Source organism: Ruditapes philippinarum, unplaced genomic scaffold (genome assembly GCF_026571515.1).
Source record: "Ruditapes philippinarum isolate M1 unplaced genomic scaffold, ASM2657151v2 ctg88_1_1_1_1, whole genome shotgun sequence".
Classification (NCBI taxonomy): domain Eukaryota; kingdom Metazoa; phylum Mollusca; class Bivalvia; order Venerida; family Veneridae; genus Ruditapes; species Ruditapes philippinarum.
The window spans coordinates 315,296-343,148 of record NW_026865440.1 but is presented as its reverse complement, the minus strand read 5'-3'; the positions used below and the strand labels follow the sequence as shown (position 1 = coordinate 343,148).

The 27,853-nt window shown below is 31.1% G+C and overlaps 3 protein-coding genes across 3 annotated transcripts in view; all 3 read left to right on the top strand.

The window, feature by feature from the left end:
- The first annotated feature begins 3,652 nt into the window (after positions 1-3,652).
- On the top strand, positions 3,653-7,020 carry LOC132729026 (zinc finger MYM-type protein 2-like). Its single transcript, XM_060714764.1, has 3 exons — positions 3,653-3,662; positions 5,420-5,557; positions 5,954-7,020. The coding sequence occupies exons 1-3, from the start codon at positions 3,653-3,655 to the stop codon at positions 7,018-7,020; spliced, it is 1,215 nt and encodes a 404-aa protein (XP_060570747.1).
- A 1,462-nt stretch (positions 7,021-8,482) lies between these two features.
- LOC132729007 (uncharacterized) overlaps positions 8,483-27,853 on the top strand; it is a 94,864-nt gene continuing 75,493 nt past the window's right edge. The window contains exon 1 of the mRNA XM_060714731.1: positions 8,483-8,738. The gene's annotated coding sequence lies outside the window, so the exon portion shown is untranslated. The remainder of the gene's footprint in view (positions 8,739-27,853) is intronic.
- Positions 19,559-22,117, top strand: LOC132729025 (uncharacterized). Its single transcript, XM_060714763.1, has 2 exons — positions 19,559-20,747; positions 21,028-22,117. Exons 1-2 carry the CDS (start codon positions 19,559-19,561, stop codon positions 21,234-21,236), a joined length of 1,398 nt encoding a protein of 465 aa, XP_060570746.1. The 3' UTR covers positions 21,237-22,117.

Sequence of the window (27,853 nt, the reverse complement as noted above, 5' to 3'; positions counted from 1 at the left end):
TAGCCTCATGTATACCCCATATTTCGGATCCAAAATTTAGAATTTAGGATACTAGTGTATCGAATAACTTACACTTCTGATCCATTGGTAGTTCTACATCGTTAAATATACGAAATAGATTATTCATAGCAAATGATGCATGTTGGGCGATGCATTTTTGCGTACGGTACCAATTACCATTTTTAAATAATTTATAGGTATTTAAAACAGGTTACTGTTTCTATAATATTATTATAAATTTTGAAGTTATACATGATGTGCCTCCCATTTTCAAAGATCATCGCTTTTGTTTTTGAAATGTTAATTTTTAAACCCCATAAATTACAATAATTTTCCACATCAGTTAACATAGACTGTAAAGTTTCAGGCGTTTTAGCAAAAATTGCCTGATCATCTGCATACATAAGAATGAACAGTTTTAATTCATTCATAGTAAAAATGCCATCAAGATCAGTATTTATATTATCTAAAATGTCATTCACAAAGAGCATGAAGAGCAGAGGTGAGCTGGGGTCACCTTGCTTCAAGCCCACGTCTGAGTTGAAGAATGCAGATGTATCTGACTTATACCTTACACAAGACTTTACTGTTTTATACATTGATTTTTTGGCCATAACAAATTTACAACTGACATTATCTGACAAAAGTTTTTGCCACAAAAAGTTTCTTTCAATTTTGTCAAAACACTGTTGATAATCAATGAACACACAATACAGTTTTTCACCAGAATTTAAAACTTTAGCTATTATAGAATTTAGGATTAATATTCAATCAATTATCGATTTTCCTTTTTGAAATCCGAATTGGCTTTGTGTAATCTTTTCGTGTTTTTCAGTCCATTTCGTTAAACGGTTAAGTAATAATTGTGAGTACATTTTTGCTATAACATTAATTAAAGTAATTCCACGATAGTTCTTTGCATCATTTATGTTGCCTTTTTTGAAAATTGGAGTAATAATCCCTTCCCCCCACGAGCGCGGGTATTCTCCTGTATTAAAAATTCTGTTATATAAATTAAGTAATACTGGCGAGATAATGTCATATGTCGATTTAAAGATTTCGCTTGTTAAATTATCGATACCTGGCATTTTATTATTATTCTGAGAAAAAGTTGCTGCGCGGAGTTCTGCTTCTGTGAAATTCATATCTTCATTGATTATATTTTGGGAAAAGTCCGGGTCCGGTTGATTATTCAATAATGACTCACCAAACAGACTTTTAAAATGGTCATGTAATTCATTAACTGTTAACGTTTCAGCCTTTGTATGTGTTCTATTTAAAGGTTTTTTGATATTTTCCCAAAATTTACGTGGTTCGTTTTTTTGCTAAATTATTAATACGATGCCCTTCTTTTATTTTAAAATCTCGTTTTGCCGTACGCTTTATCCTATTGTACTTAGTTCGGGAGTGTATAAAATTATGTCGCATTTCTTCATTTTTTGTTCAATTAAAATTATTTCGAGCTGCTTTCAATTCTCGTTTGGCGTTGTAACAATTAACATCAAACCATTTAGTGCTCACTTTTTTATTCGATTCATATCTATTTGTTTTACAAATTTTCCCAAATATGATTAATGCGTTGTCATATAAAAATTGAGTAAAGTTGTTTACCGTCTGGTCAATCGGGCTGCTTAATGCACCATTGGTTAACATTTCAATGTATTCATGATTATTCATAATGTGTGTTCGGAACATTTCGGATTTTTCACTATCCCATATAATTTTAGTCGATTTATTTTCGTATTCCTGCGCATCGTTGTTCTGCGACTGAGTTTGTTTTGTCATTATGCTAAATGTTAACGGTGCGTGATCCGAATGTTCATTAAATTCCAGTACAGAGAAATGTGTAACTGTTTCGAAGTCGCATTGATTTAGTAACAAATAGTCCACCGTGCTTTGTCCTCTACACGAACAATATGGAAAACAACCTTCGTCACGGTCATTCAACAAGCGGCCATTGGCTATTAAAAGCCCGGTAGCGATACCAAATTAAACCATGCTGATTTTTCTCAACAATTTTAACATAGTTTTTAAGATTATTTTTATAATAAAACGATATGCCCCCACTATAGCGACCTTTTCTAGTATTCCTAGCTTTGTTCCCAAAAATGTGTTCACAATGATAATCTTTTACATCAAAATTAATATTTTCTTTACCTGATATCCAAGTTTCGTTAAAAAATAATAAATCATAATCAGTAATAAATTCCAAAAAGTCCTCATCACTAATTTTACGTTTAAGTCCGTTAACATTCCAGAAGAGAATGTTTAAAGATTGCTCTTCTCGACTTGCCTATTGTTTCATGTCCTGATATTCTTCACCATTAATGAAAAGTTTTTTTCCTACAAATTTAACTGTTTTATGTTCATTTTATTGCCTTTTTCATCACTGGATATAGAAGTTTCCTGGCCTCACGTACACTTCTCGGAAGTTGAGCTCCTACCCCTTTCTTAGCGGCTCTCAGCGTGTCTGCCCTGTCAAATGAAGATTGACGAACAATTTCGCGTTCAGCAGGATAGTGGAATTTAACCACTATAGGACGGATCTTGTCGTGTCTTTTATCCCCGAGTCTATGGGCTCTGTCAAAAAAAAAGTCGTCAACCTTTTCCACCTTCAAGATATCCCTGCAGAAATCCTTTACAATATCCGTACAATTTTCTGTAACATTGTCCTCCGGTATGCCGTAGAACAGAAGATTGTCTCGCATTGAGCGCATTTCTATATCTGTTAATTTTTCATCAATTTCGTCTTGTTGTTGGACGATCGATTTAAATTTTTTTTCTAAATTCTGGAACGATTTTTTCACTTGTTTAATTTCGTCTTTTGCATATTAAATCTCATTTTTATTAGATTCATTTTCAGACGCAACAAAGTCGCATGCTTTTTCTGTTTCTTTAACTCTTGTGTCCAAAGTTTTCATTTTACTTTCTAAATCAGTCACCTTAAGATTAATTGCATTAACGGTTTGTTTTATTTGTTTAATTTCATCCAAAAGTTCTGTTGCCCATGGTGGGGTTGCTGGTTGAAAGTTCATGCCCCCGTTGTTAAACTGGCTGGGTGGGGGGTGGTTTGGGGGCGGGCTTTGTATATAAACTTGTTGCGACATGGCAAATGGTTGCTGTTGCTGTTGATAAGTCATATCAAATTGTTGAAAAAAGTTGGTATAATTTGGTACACTACCTTCACAATCCTGTTTGTACTTTTTTATTGTCCCGTTATTCTCGTGTAATTGACTGTGTGTGTAAAATGGCGCCTCACAATTATTCAATGATGAACTAGCTTGACGTTTTTTCTTTCGATTTTTCTTGTTTTTAGTTTGTGTTTTTGAAGAAATTTCCTTTTCCGACATTTGTTGTACAGTTTATGCTACCACTTAGTCTATATATATTCCAAATTATCCATCTAAAACACATTTTTTATTATTTTTTTTCTAACCACGTAAAAACATGTCTTCACTGAACAAATGACCTTGACCTTTTTTCTATGTCAATTAATAACTTCATTAATAAGATAAGAAATTGTTAAGTTGAAGGTGTCTTTTGATTTAAGACAAGATATACCATCACTCATGAGCTTTTGTAATTTTGTGAACAAGCTTTTACCTAATGCTGTTAAAATGGGCATTTTTCAGTTAAAAGCCATGTCATGGTAATGGGTCTTTGTAAGGAATTTTAATTTCAAGACATGAATGAAGTTTTGTTTCATTTAATACACTCAGCAATTTTGAATATTGATGATGCATGCACAATTTTAACCATACATTGTTGTAAGATGAAAATGTTCATAAATAAGTCAAAATCCATGCAATGATTGTGGACCTTAATTAGTGAACTTCATGTATAATCCTTAAGACAAAAAAAAAGTTCACAAACTTTTAACAAAAGGCCATTATTTAGTAAAATCGATGATAAAATTATCAGCTTAGTCTTTGACACTGACCTCTACACATGCTTATAACATAAGCACATGGAAGTAAAAACAATAGGGTAGTCTGACCCGTAATTGACTCATCATTTACCACAATGCAACAGCCAAAAATAAAAATGGCTTCTACTGTAAGTTGTTTACTGTCAACAGATACAATTATAAGTGTTAAAAAGTGTTTAAAAATGGAATTGATCATTCAGACTTGGCTAACATGTTTCCTATCACCCAGTTTTGATATTTCACAGATGGATTTAACAAACATTATGGAATAAACACTGATAAAGATGCAAGAACGAGGAAAATATATACATGTGGGAAAAGGTTGTAGTGTAAACGCGGGAACATTTTAAAAAGATGAAATGGCAAACACTGTTTGTTTGATATGCAGGCTGGCTGGTTAATATTTATCATAGACACTTGGGGTTTGGAGCTCAAAACGCCTTTAAAATCCAAATAAAATGCATATTTGTCAATCCCAGCACATGTACTGATCATATATATCAAAAAAACTTAATAAAAGCCGTTTTGAAAAAAATTCATATTTCAACATCTATAATAATACACAAGATAAAAATGTTCGCCGGTAAAAATCCGCACCCCTACCGTCATAATCACCATGTATTCTATTCCATTTCCAATATTTTCACATAATCCTATGGTCCATCGACACAGAAGATATAATTCTTCACGATAATGGTCAATTTAAAAGGTTAAGACAAGTCAAAATTTCCTGTAGTTAAAACATTTATACTTTGTAATGTAAAGAAATTCAAATATATCAATTAATAAGAATTAATTTCAATTTACCAAACCTGACAGTCATTTTCATGTTGAATGTATGGTATACAGGCTACAGCAGCAATACCCTAAATTTCAGCCAGGACCAGGATCTAGAATATTAAATAATATATAATAAAATAGAAATAGATTTATTATTCCCTATAAATTTACGAAGTTTAACACTAACCTTTGTAATGTAACTTCAAAATAATGTATTTTTTCAAACTAATTAACACTGTATTATACTATCACTAAAATATAAACATAGTAATATTGACGAATCGTCTTGGGATGTAAATTATGTGGGCCGAACTACTTTAAAGGTTTCAATTTTATAAGTAATTAAATTGTAATTAGGATATAGTACAGAAAAATGTTTAATAATATGTTAAATAAATTCAAGAAAGATTGTCAATTACCACGGAAATCAATAACTTCGTGTTTACAAGGTCTACCGAACCCAAATCATTCAAAATTTGGGTCGCGAAAACGTGTCAAATCAACTCAATCATGTGTTTTCATCTCTCATTTCTTTCATATTTAGTAAATTAAAGTATAATTTTAAGAATAAATAATAATGTTTTAGAAAATAATCAGTAAACTTAAATGAAACATTACGTAATACCTTCGAAAGCCATATAAATTGCCGAATCGTGTTGTTTTCCAATGTTTTCAAATTTACTCTTAGTTAAAATTTTACTTTGTCTGCAGGTGTTGCTGGTAAGCTCAAGAATGATACACATACCGCTGATAAAGCACCAGTTTCTGCTACAATTGCAGAAAATAATATTAAAGCACAGACACATCCCGATGACACGAGTGCAGAGCACAATAACATTGACCGACCTGGTAAGGCGAATTTCTAAACAGTTACAACTCGTTTACTCGAAGTCGATTGAACCAGTCTAAACAATTTAAGTTAGATCTTGCTGAAGTTTGGTCAAACATTTTCAATTTTCAGTCATAATAAATCAATTTTGATTTGATACTGAAAATATGTTGGACTTAAGCGGACATTCAAGTTAAGAGAGTTTGACTTATAGAGTTTTAACAGTATTCAGTTATTTATTGTACATTTTATGCAATTATTTTTTTTTATGTAGTAGTTAACATCTTATTTAGAAAAACAAATGCATTTACTGTTTAACGAATGTATGAAAAAACTGAAAATTTCTTTCTTTTAGATTCCAGAAGATTTGGAGTTCCAGTATCATCACAACAGATACGTGAACGTAATATGAACAGTATTCCGAAAAAAAACAAGGGATGCTAATAAGTGGGCTTTGAGAGTTTGGGCAGGCTGGGCTAAGTTCCGTAACAGTCAGGAGTCTACTCAGATAGAAAGTGTCCATCCTATTCCTGAAGATGTTTGTGCTTTAAATGATGACATGATTGACTACTGGGGTCAGCGCTTTGTCATGGAAATTAAAAGGCAAGACGGTAAAGAATACCCACCAAACACTCTTACACAAATTGTCAGTGGTCTGCAACCTTATCTTAATACAGAGTGTCAAAGACCTAACATTAACTTTTTTCGAGGAGAAACACAATTCATTGATTTCAGAAAGTGCTTAGACACTCGCATGAAAGAACTCCATGCACAGGGAATAGGCATAAAAACAAATGCAGCTGATCCTGTGACAATCGAAGACGAAATTCAGCTATGGCAATCAGGGGTGTTTACCTTTGATACTGCAGTAGGTTTAAGCAATGCAGTTTTCTTTTACAACGGGAAATTATTTGGGTTTCGTGGCTTTCAGGAGCACGTGAGCTGCCAGGCTGATCAGTTTGAAATTTTAAAAGACAGTGCCAAGGACTTGCGTTATATTAAATTTACACCAGGGTTACGTAAAAATTCTCAAGGAGGGCTGAAAAGCCGAAATGCATCTCTTAAGCCCATTATTCATTACGAGCAGAAAGACAGAGCATATTCTATTATAAATCTTTATGACTTGTATTTGTCCTTGATACCGCGGGTGGGTGCTTTCTATAGGAAGCCAACAGGAAGTGTAGATGAAAACGGATCTCCTAAATTTGGTGCTGCAACAATAGCCCAAAATTCTATTAAGTCTATGATTAAGAGATTTTATAATGAAGCAGGCATTGATATGACGGATAGAAAAATTAGTAATCATTCTGCTCGGGTTGCACTTTGTACCACATTATATAATAAAAATTTCCAAGACAAGGCAGTAATGAGTAGAAGCAAGCATAAGAGCAATGCGGTACAGTCCTATCAACGAGAGCAGTTTGAATTTCTAAATGACATCAGTAATGCTCTTGAGCCTAATTTGCCACCTCTAAAAAAATAAGAGAGAACTTCACTTCCATGTGAAACGGTACCTTACAAGGATGTTGTTCCGGTAAAGCAACTGCCTGACATAAATAATAACAGTCTGACAACAGACGAGGAGGCTCTGGTAATAAATGTGCCCGTTAGTGTGAAAAAAATAGTTATTGTGAAAAGACACGGAAAGAAAATGATTATTGAGGTGTAGATTTAATAAATCTTACAAAAGGATCATGTATAGTAAATTTCACTGAACAGTTTTTTGTCAATGTAACTAAAGATTTCATAACTAAAGGATTTATAATGCCATACAGTTAACTTTTCATTCATTTTCTCAAATTCAGTGTTTAAAAGTAAATCTGTTATTGAAAGAATTGTTTTAATAGACTATTTATCAATATGGGATAAATAAGGAATTTCATGAGATTAAAGGTAAGGCCTTTTTCTAGATTCGTAATAAAGAAATTTTTATTGAAATTTTGTGTTGGTTTATACATGTGCATTATCATTTTTCGTGAAATCTGAACTACATGTATATCCTTTATCCATAATACAAATTTAATGCAGGTTGACCTTTTGACGTCATTTCAACTTACTTAATATTCAAAAACGCATGCGCAAATTTATGCAAATGACTATTTTTAGGAACGCAGTACTATGAAGCACTTTGAAAAATAGAAGACGACTATGAAAAGAATTTCATATAGTATCGACTTTTGTCTTTCTATGAAAATTAACACACACTATTTTTAAAAAATACAGCGTTTTCATTGGATGACAAGTAAAGTTGGACACTAAATAGCGGTTAAGTTTTTTTCGCACCGTGTATTTATCAGTATAGTTTTTTTCACAGATGCTCCAATGGGGCAGTGGTAACGATTATTCCCAGTAGCAAAAAAATGGGAATCAATAAAATAAAATAAAATAAATGAATACAATGAAAAATATAAACACAGAATGAAATGAAATTTACTCTCATTTAATCAAAAGGTACATCAGCTGAATGAATTATTTCCACTGAAAAAAGTCCATTAATCTTGAATCAATATTGATAACAGTTTACAATCCGCCTCTATCATTGGATGTCTTTTGTATATCTTTTTTTTTGTTTGCGTCAGCGAAAACTTGAAAAAAACTTACTTATCATAAATAACTGTAATGTAGCTAACGATTTATTTATTTATTTATTTTACAAAAAAAGAAGACATTATGCCATTGCGATCGATAAAACAGTTAAAGTATATGAAACTCGTTCTAACACTGGCTGGGCGACATCTCGGGATGTTTCTGCAAAAAATTGTCAAGGCTTAACGGCCTCGCCAATTTTTAGCAGAAATATCCCTTGATTTCGCCCCAGCCAGTGTTATATCCTCGTAACGTACTATAAATATTACATAAATTGTGCATGTTTTAAACTTCTGTACACATTAGTCACCGACGGAGAATGTGGTAATATTCTATTTTTAACAGCGAAGTGTCCTACTTTCTACTTGGCCGAGTATGAAAGTACTGGCGTAAGCGTAGATTTCGCCCATTCGTGAAAACAGTTTATATAATGCTGGTACACAATCGTTTATATAGTTTTATACGCGTATTTTTTGTACATATATATTTACATGTTTGATCTTGTTATATTATATTTGGATATAAAAATTCATATGATCATAGTATTCCTATCAACAAAGGACAATTGACGTGTAAAATGAAAGAGAAACATTGTGATTAAAAATGAGGATTTGTGTAAGTAGTATTCCATTATAACATTTCTATTAATAGAAATTTTTGCGCCGTCTAGTAGATATGCATTTGTTCATATAGCAATGGGGAAAATTTAAGACTTGATTGATTTTGTGCATTTTAATCTTGGTTTAACAAAATCACATTGTTTTCAAATTTTCTTATAAAAATAGCTTTTCTGATGTACAACATGTCACAGAGCTTTAAGGGATTAAAATAAACGTTTAACTGAAGTGATAGTGCCATGTTTGAATATCATATTCTTTTTATAATATCTTATTTCATCTACCTAATAAATGTTGTATTTCCTTAAAACACTAGGTCTAGGACCACTAAATCATTTCCTGCATTCACAACATAAATAACTTGCCAATGAGCCAGTCTATAGTCGATCGTTCTAGTCTAATGACGGGAACCAAATTTGGGCAGGGAACAAGAGGTATCAATAAAATATGCAACGGAGATTTTATTGGCGATACGGACACAGCGGAAATATTTTTGCAAAACAGGCAAATCGTGTTCGACATGTAATTCATGAAAATAATTAACAGTTAAGTTATAAAACAAATAAACTGATTGAAAAAGTACGTTTATTTTAAAATGTATCACAAACATTTGCAATAGATTATTTTGAAGGATTCTGTGACTGACGATTGTTCTCTATCACCTTGATTCTTTATTACATTTAGTGGCCCTATACCTAGATTCTGGGTGAATATGCAATCTTTAGTTTAATCAAATAGTTTAATCTTTTATAAATAAGAAAACAAAACGTAACTAAGAATTGATTATTATATATATAACTATTATTTAATATTACAGACAAATTTTTGCTATTTGTAAAATAAGAGACAGTTCGGCATCAAATTCATTCGAACGAACATTATGCAATTAGCACCGATATTTAAATGGACATATTCTCGGCACATATTGTCTTGAATTCATTTTAAATTTACCAATCATTTTAATTTTTCTTGTTATGCAATTGATTTTGCTTCGACCAGACGTTTCAATCATTGTCAAACATTTCAGTAACAAGAACATGGAGGAAAAATTGATTACAGCACGTAGTGCTTCGGATATTCAACTGTACTAGAGAACGATTTTGTAAATTACCTGTAACAATTCATATCATTTGGCGGCGTCTTTGATATGCAGCATCAACATTTAACTTGTACCTGTTTATCAGGTTTAAACATAGTGACACTAGAACGTAAACTAGACCACAGGAGGTTCCTATTCCATTATATGAATATGTTATTATATACATATAGGTATTGAAGTTTTAGCTCACCTGTCACAAAGTGACAGGGTGAGCTTTTGTGATCTTTTGTGTCCGTCGTCCGTAAACTTTTGCTTCAAATGACATCTCCTCATAAACCACTAAGCCAATTTCACCCAAACTTCACAGGAATGTTCCTTAGGTGATCACCTTTGAAAATTGTTCAAAGAATTTAATTCCATGCAGAACTCTGGTTGCCATGGCAACCAAAAGAAAATAACTTTAAATATCTTCTTTTAAAGAACCCAAAAAGCTAGAGCTTAGATATTTGGCATGAAATATCTTCTAGTGAGTGTCTACCAAGTTTATTCCAATAAAAGCCCTGGGGTCAAAATTGGCCCCGCCCCAGGGGGTCATTGGTTTTCCCTATATACATATAGTAAAAACTTAAAAATCTTCTTTTAAAGAACCCAAGGAGCTAGAGCTAAGAAATTTAGCATGAAACATCTTCTTATGGGTGTCTACCGAGATTGTTCAAATAAAAGCCCTGGGGTCAAAATTGTCCCCGCCCCAGGGGGTCATTGATTTTCCCTATATGAATATAGTAAAAACTTAAAAATCTTCTTTAAAAGAACCCAAACAGCTAGAGATAAGATATTTAGCATGAAACATGTTCTAATGGATGTCTACCAAGTTTGTTCAAATAAAAGCCCTTGGGTCAAAATTGGCCCCGCCCCGGGGGTCATTGATTTTCCTTATGTGTGTATATAGCAAAAACTTAAAAAATCTTCTTTGAAAAAAAACAACAAATAGCTAGAGATTAGATACTAAGCATGAAACATATTCATGTGAGTGTCTACAAAGTTTGTTCAAATAAAAGCCCTGAGTCAAAATTGGCCCCGCCCCGGGGGTCATTTATTTCCCTTATGATTATGTGTATAGCAAAAACTTAAATAATCTTCTTTGAAAAAACTCAAATAGCTAGAGTTAAGATATTAAGCATGATGCATCTTTTAGTGAGTGTCAACAGAGTTTGTTCAAATAAAAGCCCTTGGGTCAAAATTGGCCCCGCTCTGGGGGACATTGATTTTCCTTATATGTGTATAGCAAAGACTTAAAATCTTCTTTGAAAAAAAAACCGAATAGCTAGAGTTTAGATATTAAGCATGAAGCATCTTTTAGTGAGTGTCAACAAAGTTTGTTCAGATAAAAGCCCTTGGGTCAAAATTGGCCCCGCTCTGGGGGACATTGGTTTTCCTTATATGTGTATAGCAAAGACTTAAAATCTTCTTTGAAAAAAAACCTGAATAGCTAGAGTTTAGATATTAAGCATGAAACATTTTCTAGTAAGTGTCTACAAAGATTGTTCAAATAAAAGCCCTTGGGTCAAAACTGGCCCTGCCCCAAGGGTGTCATTGTTTTAACTATATTTTTAAAGAAAAAACTTTAAAAATCTTCTTTTGAAAAACCCAACGAGCTAGACCTTAGATGTTTAGCATGAAACATCTTCTAATGGGTGTCTACCAAGTTTGTTCAAATAAAAGCCATGGGGTTTAAACTGGCTCTGCTCCAGGGGCCTATATTCAGGTGAGCGACTTCAGGGTCATCATGGCCCTCTTGTTTCTCGATGGACTTGACCATAGGCACTTGATGGCATATTTTTTTATCGACTACCCCTTTTGACCGATTACCCGCCGTTAGTTTTATAATTTTTTCATCTTTAATACACACATCATCAATTCATTAAAAATCTACCGACAAAACGTTGTTTTATCTTCTGTGTATATAAAGTAGTAATTTATATACACAGTAGATTAGTCCAACTAATTGTACTGCGCGACGAGATATTGTGCTATTTTCGTGTCTGGGCAATATCTCGCCTCTACGTACAACATAAGAAGTACCTTTTCTGTTGTGAAATTTGCGCCGGGATTTTGAGCGCAAGCTTTGGACCGTTTAAAATCGTATAAGAATTCATATTTGAATAAATTTGTTACGATACCTTTAAAGATTATTCATTTCTACATCAATTTCAGGTTTTATTTGTGAAAATATTCCTAACTAACGATCTTGATAGAATAGTAAAAAAATAAAGACATCGCCGCTAATGTCACGTGACAAATACACTGTTGATAACCACACTGGTTTGTATGCAGTACGGCGTTACTGAGAAACGACGAAACACTTAGTAAAATATCAAGTTTAATGTTATATTTAAGACATCCATTTATGCAAAAAATTAATAACTATGAAAGGATGAAAATATTATTTTATTGGAGCAGATGCACAACTTATTCGTTATTGTCAGAGCGTTCTTAGAAATATCAGAATCATCATTATCTTTTTAGAAAAGCTACTTTGTAAATGGACTCCTCACTTTAAAACCGTTTTTTATTTATAAAAAAAGTATTTTGTTCAGCTTTCCAAGTAAATATAGGACATAGGACCTATTGGTATCTATAGATTTTTTTCCCTCGATTATGATGAAAATAGGGATATGTTAAGAGCAGAAACATGAGGTTTATATGTTTAAAGAGCAACGTACGGATTCCTAGTGCCTTAGCGACTACGAGAAGACACAATTCTAAGGAGTTTGACAGTTATTTATATTCAGGTTGATTAACAATTAAACGATACTTTCAATGTTCAAAATAATTTTTATCAATAATAAAATGAATAAATGACAAACACGGTCCCTCGCATTATAGACATTATACATGTATAACGAAAACAACATTCCATGTAAATTTCTTCTTCTTTTTTTTTTAATTTCTCATCCACGCAGGTCCATAATTCTGGATAGTTTACTCCAAAAAGCTTTCTGAAGAAAAAAAAAACACACATTAATTGGTATGAAAATTGTTTTAAAGTGACCGTGGTAGCTGGAAAAAATACTCGGAAATTTGTTTCATGAAACAGGTGCCCGCTTCATTTTAGTTGTGTTGTTTTAATGCAACCGCAGCATCTGCGATGCGGTGGCATTTAGCGATTCACCTGTGTGTGTGTGTGTGTGTGTGTGTGCGTGTGCGTGTGCGTGTGCGTGTGCGTGTGCGTGTGTGTGTGTGTGTGTTATATAGATTATATAATGAACTTAAAAAATCTTCTTGTGAAAAACCACTAGTCCAATTTCAACCAAACTTGGCAGGATTGATCCTTGGGTAAAGATCTTCCAAAGTTGTTCAAAGAATTTCATTCCATGAAGAAATCTGGTTGCCATGGCAACCAAAAGGAATTATAAGAATAAATTTAAAAAATCTTCTATTAAAGACCCAAAAGGCCTAGAGCTTAAATATTTTGCCTAAGGCATAGTCTGGTAGACCTCTACCAAGATTGTTCAAATTATAGCCCTGGGATCAAAATCGGTCCCGCCCCGGGGGTCATTGATTTTCACGATATGAACATATAGTAAAAACTTAAAATACCTTCTTGTAAAGACCCAAAAGGCCAAGAGCTTAGATATTTTGCATAAGGCATTGTCTGGTAGACCTCTACAAAGATTGTTCAAATTATAGCCCTGGGGTCAAAATGGGCCCAGCCCCGGGGATCATTGATTTTCACTATATGAACATATAGTAAAAACTTAAAATACCTTCTTGTAAAGACCCAAAAGGCATAGAGCTTAGATATTTTGCATAAGGCATTGTCTGGTACACCTCTAGCCAGATTGTTCAAATTGTAGCCTTGGGGTCAAAATCGGCCCCTCCCCGGGGGTCATTGATTTTCACTTTATGTATATAGTAAAAACTTTAAAAAAATTCTTCTAGCAATTGACAAATGCTAGATGTTAGATATTTTGCATGAAACATTATGTAGTAAACCTCTAGCAAGAGTGTTCAAATTACAGCCCTGGGGTCAAAATTGTCCCCGCCCCGGGGGTCATTGATTTTCAATATAAACATAAAGTAAAAAATCAAAAATCTTTTTGTCTGAAGGTACAAGGCTTAGAGCTTTAATATTTGTTAAATGATATCATCTATAGGTACTCTTCCAAAGTTGTTCAAATTTTGCCTCTAGTGTCAAAATTAGCCCCGTCCTGGGGGTCATAGGTTTTCCTTATATGTATATAGTAAAAAATTAAAAAATCATTTCTCTAAATTTACAAAGGCTAGAGTTAAGATATTTTGCATGAAACATTGTGTAGTGAACCTCTAGCAAGATTGTACAAATTATAGCCCTAGGGTCAAAATTGGCCCCTCCCCCAGGGGTCATTGATTTTCACTATGTTAATATAGTAAAAAATGAAAAGAAATTCTTGTCTGAAGGTACAAGGCTTAGAGCTTTGATATTTGGTATATAATATCATCTATGGGTCCTCTACTAAAGTTGTTTCAATTATGCTCCTAGTGTTAAAATTGCCCTGCCCCAGAGGCGATAGTTTTCCTTATATGTATAAAGTAAAAACTTGAAAAATCTCTTATCTGAATTGACAAAGGCTAGAGGATATATATATATATGTCATCAGACTCTGTGAAGTGAACCTTTACTTATAGCCATGGGGTCAAAATTTGTTCCGCCCCGGGGCTCACTGATTTTCATTATGTACATATAGTAAAAGATGAATAAAAAATATTTTTGTCTGAAGGTACAAGGCATAGAGCTTTGATGTTTGCTTTATAATATCATCTTTAGGCCCTCTACCAAAGTCGTTCCAATTTTTCCCCTGCCCGGGGGCAGTGATTCTCATTATGTAAACATAGTAAAAACAGCAAATAAAACAATGAATGGGATAAAGCTACAGCTTGTTTGGTGGACCTGTATCAAGATCGTTTTTAATTAAACCCTTGGGTCAAAATTTTGTCTTGTCCAAGGGGACAGTGACCTACTTTTGACCATGTGCACAGTTTTAGTTGTAACATTGTAACATTGAACTTTAATATCAGGTGACCTAGATTTTGATGATGTGACCTACTTTTTTGTCCTTTGATGTACAGCTTTGAAATTTGAACCATGTGCACAGATTAAGATGTAAAGTGAACTTTGATATCAGCTGACCTAGATTTTGACAAAGTGTCTTACTGTGTTGTACTTTGATGTAGTCAAGAAATTTAGACTGTGTGAAATATGACCTTCACCACCAAATTCACTAGACTCAAGAACATTGATATATTCCTAGAAGGTAAAATCGGATATTACTATAAAGGGCGATTTATGATTAGACCTGCTTGGAAAATGGTAAATGAAAACAATAATCAACGAAAGGAAAGTGTTAATAGTGAAAAGTTGGAGAAAAGTAATTATAGTGAAGAATATGGAGCAAGCATGCAAAGAAAGCAAATGGATTGGGAATTGCAAGTTGGAGCTGATGAGGAAAATACAGATTTATACATGGTTATAAACGATTAATGTGATAATTCATTTGCAGGAATCAAAAGTGTAAACAAAAATGCTTCTGGCAATGATAATGGTGTTTTATAGGGGTGTGGCCAAAGCATATTACAGCTTTCAGAACTTAAGTGTGTTTGCTTGAATATTGAAGGATTGAACAATAAGATATTTGATAAAGATTTGATTGATTATCTTAAATCTTTTTATATTATAGGTTTTGTAGAAACATGGTTGTTAGAAAGTAACCAATTATTATCAAATGAATTGTATGAATATAATGAATATTTTATACAAGGTGTAAAACATTCAAAATATGGTCGTCCAATGATAGGAATAAGTATTTTTATTAAGAAATCTTTGAATATGATTATAAAATAAGTTGTAACAAATTGTGATTTTTGTTCATTTATTGTCATTGACAAAAATTTGTTTATTGATAGCTTAAAAGATAAAGTTATTTGTATTGTTTATTTACCTCCGGATGGTTCACCCTACTATGATAGACAAGAACTTAAAGGTAGTGACCTTCTTGAACATAAATTATTAGAAATACAAGAAAAATGTAATGTAGATGTATTTGTTGTGGGAGATTTAAACAGTCGTATTAGGGAAATTGATAATCTTGGTTGCATATATAATGCTCCTGTTTATGATGAATATAGTGATATATTAGATGATGAATATATACAAAAGAGGGTTAGTAACGATACAGGTGTAAATAAATTTGGCAAAGATTTTTTAAATTTTTGTAAATGTTACAATTTTATTATTGCAAATGGAAGATTGTTTAATGATTCTAACCATGGGGCTTTTACTTATATAGGGCAAAATGGTAATAGTGTTATTGATTATTTAGTTGTGAGCCATGACACTATAGATGATATTAGTGCATTTGAGATAGGAACAAGGAGTGAATCAAGTCATATGCCTATTGTATTTTCTATAAAAATAAAAAATCTATGTAGAAATAATACGATGGTAAGACTGAGTAATGAACAAATTGTTAGATATAGATTTTCAGAACAACGTAAAATACAATTTTTGGAAAATATCGAGTTATTACTCAATGACAATGTTGTTGAAAATTTAATTCGAGAATGTAGATGTACTAATGTGGACGAAAATCAAATAAACTCTGAAATTGTTGAAATTCTTCTAAAATAGGTGAATGTTGCAAACAAGTAAATAAAATATCCAGTAATTATCAACCAGGGTGGTTTGATCAAAGCTGTAAAACCGCAAAATTTGAGAGAAATAAGCGCTTACGTGAGTATAGAAGAAATCCAAATGACAGTTATTTAAGTGATTATAATACTGCACCTTTGTTACCTTAATTTTCATTGGATAATCGTGACGTTTACATTTTTCCTATACACGGCTTTTTCTTCCATACACACGGCTTCCCTTCAAGAACCCCCGACAAACCCCCATTTTGATTGGTCTAGATACTATAAACAATATGGCGGCCATAAAATCGCTTTTTAGCCCCGCTAGAAAAGTTTACAGCGAGAATTTCGACTACGACTGATTAATTGGTCAATAATCTCTTTTTTTAAGAAAATAAATTGATGTAAACAGCTATTTGCTTTGTGTTTTTATTCATCTTTCAGCTGTTTTATTCATAGAAACGAACAGTATTTTATTCTTGTTGACCAAGCGCTTGTTTGATCGAGCTTACACAGTGCAGACGATCTTTGTCAAATTTGAAAGGTATCCTGAAAAGGGGTTATTTAAAAAGAAGGTAGTTTGCCATCAACATGTTTTTTTATCACTTGTGTGTGACTGGTGTTTTGTAACCATTCTGTTAACCCTTTCGTCTTTTATGTACATATTGATACATTAAATCCAGTCTATCAAATGACAGTATTGGCCTGATACAATATTGACACTGAAGCCTGTCAACCAATTTTACAAAATTAGTAGATTCTAACTACCATCTCCAGGAATGGATATAATAACAAGGTGGAAATGCCTGGGAATGAAGTATATTATGCATTTAATGCTAAATAAATGACAAAACATACTTTGTTATTAAGAATATTTTTTTATTATGGATTGACAAAATGTTGAACTTCAGAACAATATTGTTAAAACATCATAGTACATGTAGATATTCTTCAATGGAAAGTGATATAATAACACATACATCTAAATAAAAATGACAAGGATATAGTTCTGTTTTATAAATGTATGTGTACTGCATACAAAATTGTAGAAAACAATTGGAATTACTGTCACAAACTTATTTTAGAATTTAATTTCACTTACTAGATCTATTCAAAATTGAATTAAAAATCATGTACTGTATAGTATACTGTAAACAAACTTTATGTTATTATTGCAGAAAAAATATTCAATAAGTAAAGGTTCAATACTGAATTTACTTAAGCTGTTGAACACAACAGAAAATATTTTATGGAAGCCTCTTGCAAGCATGATCATTATTAAATAGATGTACAAATAAAATAAATTTAGTAATGAAGCAAAATATAATATTCTTTTAAAAACAAATAAAAAAATTCAACTTTCATTGACTGTGATAAAGTAATACAAACTAAAGTTACAATATAATTGTATAAAGCAAACGGCATTACATCACATAAATATATGTGTACAGACAAAATGGCCATTGCAAAACTAATTAGTATGGTAAATATGTGAAAAATAGAACAAAAAAGAAAAGTACTGGTTAACATCAATATAACATGAACTTTAAAAATATACTGCTCTATGCTCAAATTTGATATTAGTAAATATTGTTGATTGCTTATATATAACCTGCCAACATTTTTTTTTACTTCAAACAAAGTAAAAATGTTTAAAATTCAACACACAATAGTTAGTCACAATAAGATTATATAGTGTTGTTAAAAAAAACTGGCATTTTCTAAAAGAAAATACCAATATATAGTGTATTCATTCTGCTATTTAAATTATGCAAAGTCAGTAAGAAATTCATAAATTTAAACAAATTTCTGTTATTAAAATATTTTACTCAAGCATGAGCATGGATATCTTTAAATATAACAAATTTAAAACAAAACAAAACTAAACAGGAGAACTGAATAAAATATGATAGACAAGATCAACAAGGAAATGCAACATTCAATGAACACAACAATTAAAGTAATTGTTTACTACTTTAATAAAAACAAATCAAACATACTTTCACAAGAACCATACAATATTCTTTCCCCTTATTTAATAAATAACTTTTGACAAACTTAAAAAATTAACCACTTAATTTTTAAGCACAAAATTTACCGATTTTCATATTTTGAAATTAACAAATAAAAACAATTTTTAACCAAATTTAATGAAATTTAAAAAAAAGGCTGAAGAAGATGAAAGGTCATTACAACAAAACAAAAAAAATCTTATGAACAACTGTTTGCTTGATCTTAACTTACATAATGTAAATTTCTAAATTTGCTATGTCAATATACATTTACTTATTTAATTTAAACTTATTAAGACTTATTAGTCTAAGTTTAAATGTTATATGGCTATTACCCTGAATTATACATAATATATGAACAATCATTTTTATATATAAAGAACATATAACTTTGGTTATATGGCTATATTAGTCTCAATTATACATAATACATGAAAAAATATTTATATATTAAGAACATATAATTTAGAAAAAAATATTTATATTTAAAGTAATACTTTATAAAAAGTTGAAGGCACACAAAACATGACTTGTTACATAATTTTTAAATAAAAATCAACAATTTTAACTAGCAAAATCATATATGAAAAAAGTTACATTTACTTATTACAAATAAAATTTATATTTAAAGCAGCTTATTTCCTGATTAATCATTTAACTTTAATAAGTACTAAAATTATTAAATTTACTATTTAAAGCAGCATGCATCTGAATTTAATTTAATATTTATCTTGAAGAATATATAATTAAGATTGCCTTCAGATTTATGCAATGTTCCATAATAAAATGAAGCGTTAAAATATGTATTTAGTTAAAATATTCACTGTGAAAACATTTCTTCAAATTAAAAATACTTGTACATTTCTTTGTATTTTCTTTTTCTTTTTTGAATTTTTGAAGAGAAAAAAATATTCATAATGATGTACTGTACAGTATGCTGGTCTAAAAGCAAAGGAAATTGATTTGACATTTTACATTTATACACAAGCCTACTAAGCAATATTTAAAAAATAGTCGATAATAGGACAGGACTGGAAATAATTTTTTGGGATTATAATAATTGTTCTTTTTGATTTAGGTATTTCATTTGATTAAAATATGAAGAAAAGATTTGCAAGTCACACTGATCAAGAAATTGAAGAGAAGAGAAAAAAAACTGTGCCATATAACACTCAAAAAATGAACACTCACTGTGCTGAAACCTTTAGGAAATATCTTGAAGAAAAGGGTCTTGAAACTAATTTTGAAGAGTTTGATGAAACAAAATTAGCTGAAGCATTGAGTCATTTTTATACGGATGCCCGTACTGTGAATGGGCAGGCATATAAAACCTCAACACTTGAAAACATTCGGCATAGTCTGAATAGATACTTGAAATCTCCACCGTTCAATAAACATTTTGACATTATCACTGGTCCAGAATTTTTGGATGCAAATGAATGCATGAAAACAGCTTTAAAAGAGCTAAAACAAAATGGGCAAGGATCTATAAATCACTACCCTAAGATTACAGATGATGACCTAGCAAAGCTGTACATGAGTGTATATCTCACTCCAAATACACCATCTGGCCTACTTAATAGAGTGCAGATGAATATAAGATTATTTTTTTGTAGAAGAGCAAATGAAAATTTCGATCAGATGACAAAAAGCACATTTCAAATTGGAAAATACCCTGATGGAACTAGATATGTCTATAAGTCAGAAGATGAATTAACAAAAAACCATCAAGAAAAACAAAAGGCATTAATAACAGGTCACATGCCAGAAGATAAGATTAATAGTGACCTATGCCCAGTAAGACTGTATGAGCTATACACATCAAAATTGAATCCATCCAACAATCGCTTATGGCAATACCCAAGAGATGCTTACCAATATGGAGATGAAAGCTGGTATCAAAATAGACCAATGGGAAGAGACAAACTTGCATCATTTCTGAAATGTCTATCACAAAAAGTGCCACTTTCGCAAGTATATACGAACCATTCAATTCGGGTCACTGGTGTATCTATCCTTGGGCAGGGATTTTCTATGCCGCAAATCATGGCAGTGTCCGGACACAGATCGACATCGTCCCTAGCTTTATACCAAAGGGTATCAGATACAGAGAAACAACAAATGGGAAATGCTATTTCCAACAAAATCATAGGCCAGGAGAATCTACCAATGCTGCCAAGTACCAGCCATACATTACGCACACTGCCATCTTGTAGTAGTTCATTAAATCCAGAACAGAATGTATGTAGCCTGGTGCCATTCAAACGCAACTTACAATCAAATTCAGGTCAGTGCAAATAATCTAGATAAAATTTGTACTTCAATTAGAATACATGTACATCTAAATACGAAAATATCCATTCTTTAAAGAAATTGAGTTTATCTTATTAGAAACATAATAACAAACCTTTTCCTAATAAAAATTTAAAAGAAATTAAAATAGATTTGTATAGAATTTAGAAATCAATTTTGTGAAGACAAGTAAAAATAGCAAATGATTTTTATAAAAAAATGTATGTATTCATAGGTTAACTTTTCTATAAATATATTCTATTACCAAATTTCAGTGTCTGTATTGGATTCAGATAATGGGAGGAATGCATTGTATGCAATGGATGATTTCAATCCTGAAGATTTCTTCTCAGATTTTGATTCACTGCCAGATGTGTTTGCACCAGCCCGAAATTCAATGATAACAAACCAAAGAGGTCAAGGAATTTTCAACAACTGCCATATGTCAGGAGTCACAATAAATTTCAATTTTGTACAAAAATAAACTGACAAACAACAGTTACTGATGTTAAAAAATAGTTGACAGACACTTAAAATTTCAATATTATTTCATGTTAACAGCAGTTTGTTTTAATATCTACAGTTGTCCTTATTGACCTATTATTGTTTACAAGTTTATGTAAACTTTATATGTAAGTTGATTACACAAACCATACTGTAGCTGAATAATTTGATTTTTTTTGGGGAGGGCGGCTTTTTTGTTTAATAAGTGTTACCATTATTTAATATGTTTGGTTTTCACATTTTTGTATTGTTCACCTGTTTATGAGTTTATATTTATAAAGTTATTGCGCATTAAAGTTGACAGGTTTGATCATCTGAGTGACTCACTAAGATATAAAACTTCTCCATAAATTCAGAAGATTGAGTCTGTTTCTTTTTCCAGTATCCTGAGCAAACTGTCATTTGTTAAATTGTTCTCTCTCAAAATCTGCAACAATAGAAAAGAAAAACAAGTTAGATCTACTATGTACACATGTATTTTTGCAATATGATGAAATAATAAATTAATAATTTTAAGAACTTACTGTACCTTAATAATTACATAGTTGCATGCCATCCACTCATCAGCTGAAACATTTTATTTTACCTTTCTTAGGAAATATATCTAACTGAATTTGTATTATTTTGTTTGGATAAAAGAATAAATTATGTAAACACTGGTAGGTTCTTTGAGCTATTAACTATTGAAAGAATTGTGAAAACAATTAATAAGATTTATTAGATGTTATACTGTAAAGTATAATTTAAAAGGCAACATTCATGTACATATATGCAAGAGGTTTATCAAGTACATTGAACCACCATCATTGTCATTGATTGAACTTGCCAATTTTCTTGCAAAATGTTGAAAAATAAAGACGTTTTAAAGTTGAAATTGTATTACAAAATTTACTTACTGCCCAAATTAAATGTTGATCAACATCAGTATACGCAGCAAATCTCCAAATATAATTATATTCCAATAATTAACGATTCCCGCTTCCAATTTTCCACGCCAATACACACTGAATCGTTTACATGTGACCTTTGAACTATGCTGGAAATTGATGCCGTCTTATTGGTTCGTCGAGGACTCGTGATCATATGACAGCGTAGAGTTCCGAAGGCGATTCGGGACATTCCGTTCTTATGAGGCTCTCAACGGGGAATATTACGACGCAAAAATAATAAATCGTAGAACAGTTTCCAGCGCGTTTTAAATAAAATTATTACATTTAAAGGTAAATTAACATATGTGCAGTATTATAAATTCGTTATAAAGATCATTGACAGGTTAATGGCCCTATATAAACGGGTGTTTGCAATATAACCCTCGCCTAGCGGCTCGGGTTATATTTACAAACAGCCGTTTATATAGGACAATATAACCTGTCAACGATCTTTATAACTAATAATATAAACAGGCTAGGAAGTTTTTAAAAAGTCAATGTGAAAAAAGTAAAACAAATTTTTATAATAAACAATTAGATGAACTTACTGAAAATGTTAAAGACTCTAAATCATTTTTGAAAAGATTTAAGAAAATGGCAAGGAAAAAACAACAAATTACAAATGCTATTTCTTATGATAATTGGGTACAACATTTTGAGGAATTGTTTAAGTCAAATAATTATGATATTGAATGTATTGATATAACAGAAGTAGTTGAAGGTTTAAATTCTGAAAGTCTTGATGAAATTAAGGAAGATATATTTAATGAAGAAATCTCATATAAAGAAATCTTGAAAACTGTTAAATCATTGAAAAAAGGGTCTAGTAGTGGGGAAGATCGTACTGTTCCTGAATTGTTTATTTTCTCAATTGACAAATTATTACCTATTTTGTATAACGATTAAAACAAAATTTATAATAAAGGTTTTTTTCCAGAATCATGGACAAAGTCCGTTATTGTTACAATCTATAAGAATGCTGATAGAAATAATCCAAATAATTATAGAGGAATATCTTTATCAAACATTTTGGGAAAAATATACACTGGAATACTCTCTAGAAGACTTAACTTTTTTGTAAATGTTTTATGGAATAATCAATGAGGGACAAGCAGGGTTTAGGGAAGGGTATTCTACTGTTGACAATGCTTTTATTTTGCAATCTATTGTAAGAAAACAGTTACAAAACAATCGTGGTAAATTGTATGTAGGCATGATTGATTTAAAGAAAGCCTTTGATATGGTTAATAGAGATAAGCTTTGGACAGTTCTGTGTAAAAATGGAATTGAAGGAAAATTATATAGGGCAATAAAATTTATTTATCATTCAGTTAAATCTTGTGTTAGAACTTCAGAAGGTATGACAAACTATTTTAATTGTGACAATGGACTTAAGCAAGGCTGTTTGATTTCTCCAACACTTTTTATTATCTATATAAATGAACTTTAATATCATAAATTTGAAAAATAGTGAAATAAAAGGAGTTCAGTTATTTCCGGAAAATACAGAAATTCTGTCTCTACTTTTTGCAGATGATTTAGCCCTTATAAATGAAACAGTTGTAGGTTTACAAAGATTGCTTAATAAACTTTTTGTGATGAAAGTGCCTTAGAGGTGAATATTGAAAAAAACCAAGATATTAGTATTTAAAAAGGGAGGTAGACTTTCTAATAAAGAGAAATGATATTATGATGGTAAACTATTGGAAACTGTCTCTAAATTTTCATATGTTGGTGTAACAATGTCAAGACAGATGTCAATATTTAAAATGGCTGATGAACAAGCCATTAAAGGAAAAAGAGTTCTTATTTCTATTTTATCAAATCTTTACAAATATGGTCAGCTTAAAAAACATGTATATTTTAATATATTTGATACTAAAAAAGTTCCAATATTATGCCATGGATCTGAATTGTGGGGGTCAATTGAACATAAAAGTATAGAAACCGTACATAATTATGCATGTAAAAGATACATGTGTGTTAAACAATCAACTGCAAATGCATCAGTTTTAGGAGATTGTGGCCGTTTTCCATTGTACATAACTACTGCATCAAGAGTGTTAGATTATTGGTTAAAGATATTAAGTTTACCTAATGATCGATATGTGTTATAATATGTTACTTATATATGATAGGAATGGAATGAAAAATTGGGCTACTAACATTAAACAACTACTATATACAAATGGTTTTGGATATGTTTGAAATAACCAGGGAGTTGATGATTAGAAATTGTTCCTAAAAATATTTACAAATAGAATGAGAGATCAATATAGGCAGAACTGGCAAGAAAAAAATTAATCAAAGTAAAAAGTTAGATTCATATCGTTTGTATAAATCTGAATTTATCCATGAGACATATTTATCTGTTGTTTTAATTCGTAAATTTAGAAATGCACTTGCAAAATTACGTACCTCATCACATGATTTAAATATTGAAAGAGATAGATATAGACAAGAAGAGAGATCTGAGCGTATATGTAATTTATGTAAAGTTTCAGTAGAACAAGAATATCATTTTGTAATGGTATGTACGACTTATGAAAATTTAAGATCAAAATACTTACCAAGCAAATATTTTGTTAATCATAATATTCATAAATTTAATATCTTAATGAGTTGTCAGGCTGAAAATATTATAGATAATTTGGCAAAGCTTGTGTTCCATGCCTTTGAAGAAAGAAAAAGATTATTATGTGTTAGAACATGAATAAATATGATAAACACCACTAGATAGTAAGAAGATTTTGTTTAACATAATGATATAATGTACTATATTCCATTGTATGAAATTGTATTGCTATCTATATGTTGTTTTGGGCTAGAGGCCTTGAATCAATAAACTCTTTGTCATTGTCATTGACATACTCTGATCTTTTATTGGATTAACAATAGATTTAACCACTAATCTGATAATAAGAATGAGATAGGTCAGGGATCTATGCATTATGACATTCTAAAATTTTATAGAAACAAAAAAATCTGTTCCTACGTAGTGTTGTATTAATGCGGTGGCATAGCAGTTTTCTCAAATGCAATCTTGTTTGTTTTGCAAACAACTTTTATAATGTTGGTACATGTATGCAGTTAAAATTTATTCCATACATTTCACTTTTATGCCGTCTAAGGAATTATTTTCTTTTATAAAATACATGCATGGCGAAGTGCGATTTGAAGAATCAACGCGGTTATTTTACATAAACAAAACGCTGCGCCGCTAATTTCTTTTCACAGACACTTGGTGTGTGGAGCTCAAAACGCCTTTAAAATCCAAATAAAATGTATATTTGTCAATCCCAGCACATGTACTGATCATATTTATCAAAATCTTAATGTAAGCCGTTTTGAAAATAAATTCATATTTAAACGTCTATAATAATACACAAGATAAAAATGTTAGTCAAAATAATGTTGGCCCATCGACAAAGGAGATATAATTCTTCACGATGATGGTCAATTTTAAACTTCAACGTCAATATAAATATCGCAACAGGCGGGCGAAATAAACATAGAGATTATCGCCGTTTTACTCCATTTACAAAATCTGTCGACAAATTCAAATGTGGCTCCCCAAGCTTTGACAAATATACATTTTATTTGGATTTTAAAGGCGTTTTGAGCGCCACACCCCGAGTGTCTGTGATTTCTTTGATTCTTGTCCAATCTTATAAGATTTAAGGGTTATGCAACACGTTTACTCATTTTAAACAATAATATGATACAGATTGTTACTGCCCCAAATGTAAAAAGGTATTGCTTTAGAAAACGAACTTATAAAATCGGTGAGAAATTATGGCATCTCTTCAGTTTTTTCCTTTTTGATATAGAACGAAAATTAAGATTTTAATCTTCTAGTGAATTTAGATAAAAAACCAGATAATAGTTTCTAAATATAAAATGTCACAACTCAAAACTTAAAAGTTGGATTATTATGCATAAATTCAGAGCAAGAAACAGGACTGCCATCAATTATTAATAGTGTCAACATTTCCGAAGTGTATATTGGCCAGCGTACCGGTGTCTGCGTTGTGGAATAATTGACACATTTTAAATATAAATATTAGGTTGAATATTATATTTTCTATACCGGGACAAAATCTTTTCTGGAACATCGCTTAAACAAAACCCAAATATCTAGGCCATTACGGCATGCTATGATGTTAGTCTTTTATTACACGGATAAATGGTTCATGTACACAGGTTCTTTCAGATACAGACAAACGAAAAACGGGAGCTCGGAGTAACGAGTTTTACTTTTCTGAAAACTGTTGAGGAATGGAAAATTAACGATAGAATTTACCATTTGAATTCAAAAAATCATAGCGTAATGCACGTTTGGAAAACGAAACTTTCCTAAGCAATGAGATGCTGTTTTAATACGCAGCAAGTTGTGACTAACATAATTATGCTTACATAGATAATACTACAGAGTGGTGACAATATAAATTTTAATGAAATACAGTATTTGCTTATCCTTAATAAACAATTTTATATAAAATAGGACTAAATTAAAAGTTTTTCCGCATCATTTTAAAGATTTCAATCAATTAAAAAATATTTAAAGATTATTTCCTGGCGATTTATTTTAATGTACTGTAGCAATAACTATAATTAATAATTTAAACATTAAAAAAATAATTAACACTGTTTAATAGTTTTTCATATTTTTTTAGCCACGCAAAAAAAAAAAGACAACATTCACGCACGGTACCGAACAATATCGATTTTTAGTGTACATGTTACATTATTGTAGCAACGGCGTTGGTACACAAATGGGACGGTGAAATGAAACTAACGTGGTTTACTTTCTTCTAAGTTGATAATCTGGCACTTTTTGTGCTGTTAATTCCTTAAAATTGTATTGTTGAATAAATTCTTAGTTTGAATTTTCACATTTACATCGTCACAATCTATACATAACTGTTGTTCTTTTGACCGTTAAAGAGAATACACCATTTACAAACTGTATCACTATAGATTACTAATTCTACTGTCTTATTTGATTGAGTATGGAAAAAAATTGCATACTTTTGAAAACAATGACACATATTCCATATTAAAGGTAGTATCATCTATACATATAAAACATAAATAAATATACAGAGGGAACAATTTTTAGCCATAAAATACTCATCATGTTCCAGATATTTTATTTTCGCAGACTTTAGATGACGAGTTTGCGTGTTTGTTTATACAAAAATGCTATTATGTGCGTGAGGCATTTAACTTCGTAATTAAATAACTTAAATATTTCGAGTAAAAAATGAAAGAATGGAGATGAGAAAAAAAACTGTTTAAGACAATGATTATTTCTTCATTCACATAATACACATTTAAAATATTTTTAAGGGACCTAAATGATCACGCCATATTACATTTTACATGTAAATACAATAAATTATTCTTACACTAAATTATTCAAGCTGTTCTGTTTATATTATCGTTATACAGATAATTTTAAGCAAGTTTTCTTTGATCATATCTCATGTTACGCTATGATGAAATAAAAGAAAAGAAACAAAGAAAAAAAGGAAATAAAGTCCATCTTGATTATAATAGAGACACCTGGCCATGTTTTTTTTCTAATAGTAAACTCTTTTGAACTATTCAAAACAGTGTACACGTGTAATTTCTCTAACATCCAATACATGTACTTGATGTTATT

Coding starts and splice junctions, on each gene's coding strand:
- LOC132729026 (XM_060714764.1), top strand. Junction 5,558..5,953: donor CAATAACATTGACCGACCTG/GTAAGGCGAATT, acceptor TAATATGAACAG/TATTCCGAAAAAAAACAAGG.
- LOC132729025 (XM_060714763.1), top strand. CDS start 19,559: ATGAAGAAAAGATTTGCAAGTCACACTGATCAAGAAATTGAAGAGAAG. Junction 20,748..21,027: donor CAACTTACAATCAAATTCAG/GTCAGTGCAAAT, acceptor ACCAAATTTCAG/TGTCTGTATTGGATTCAGAT.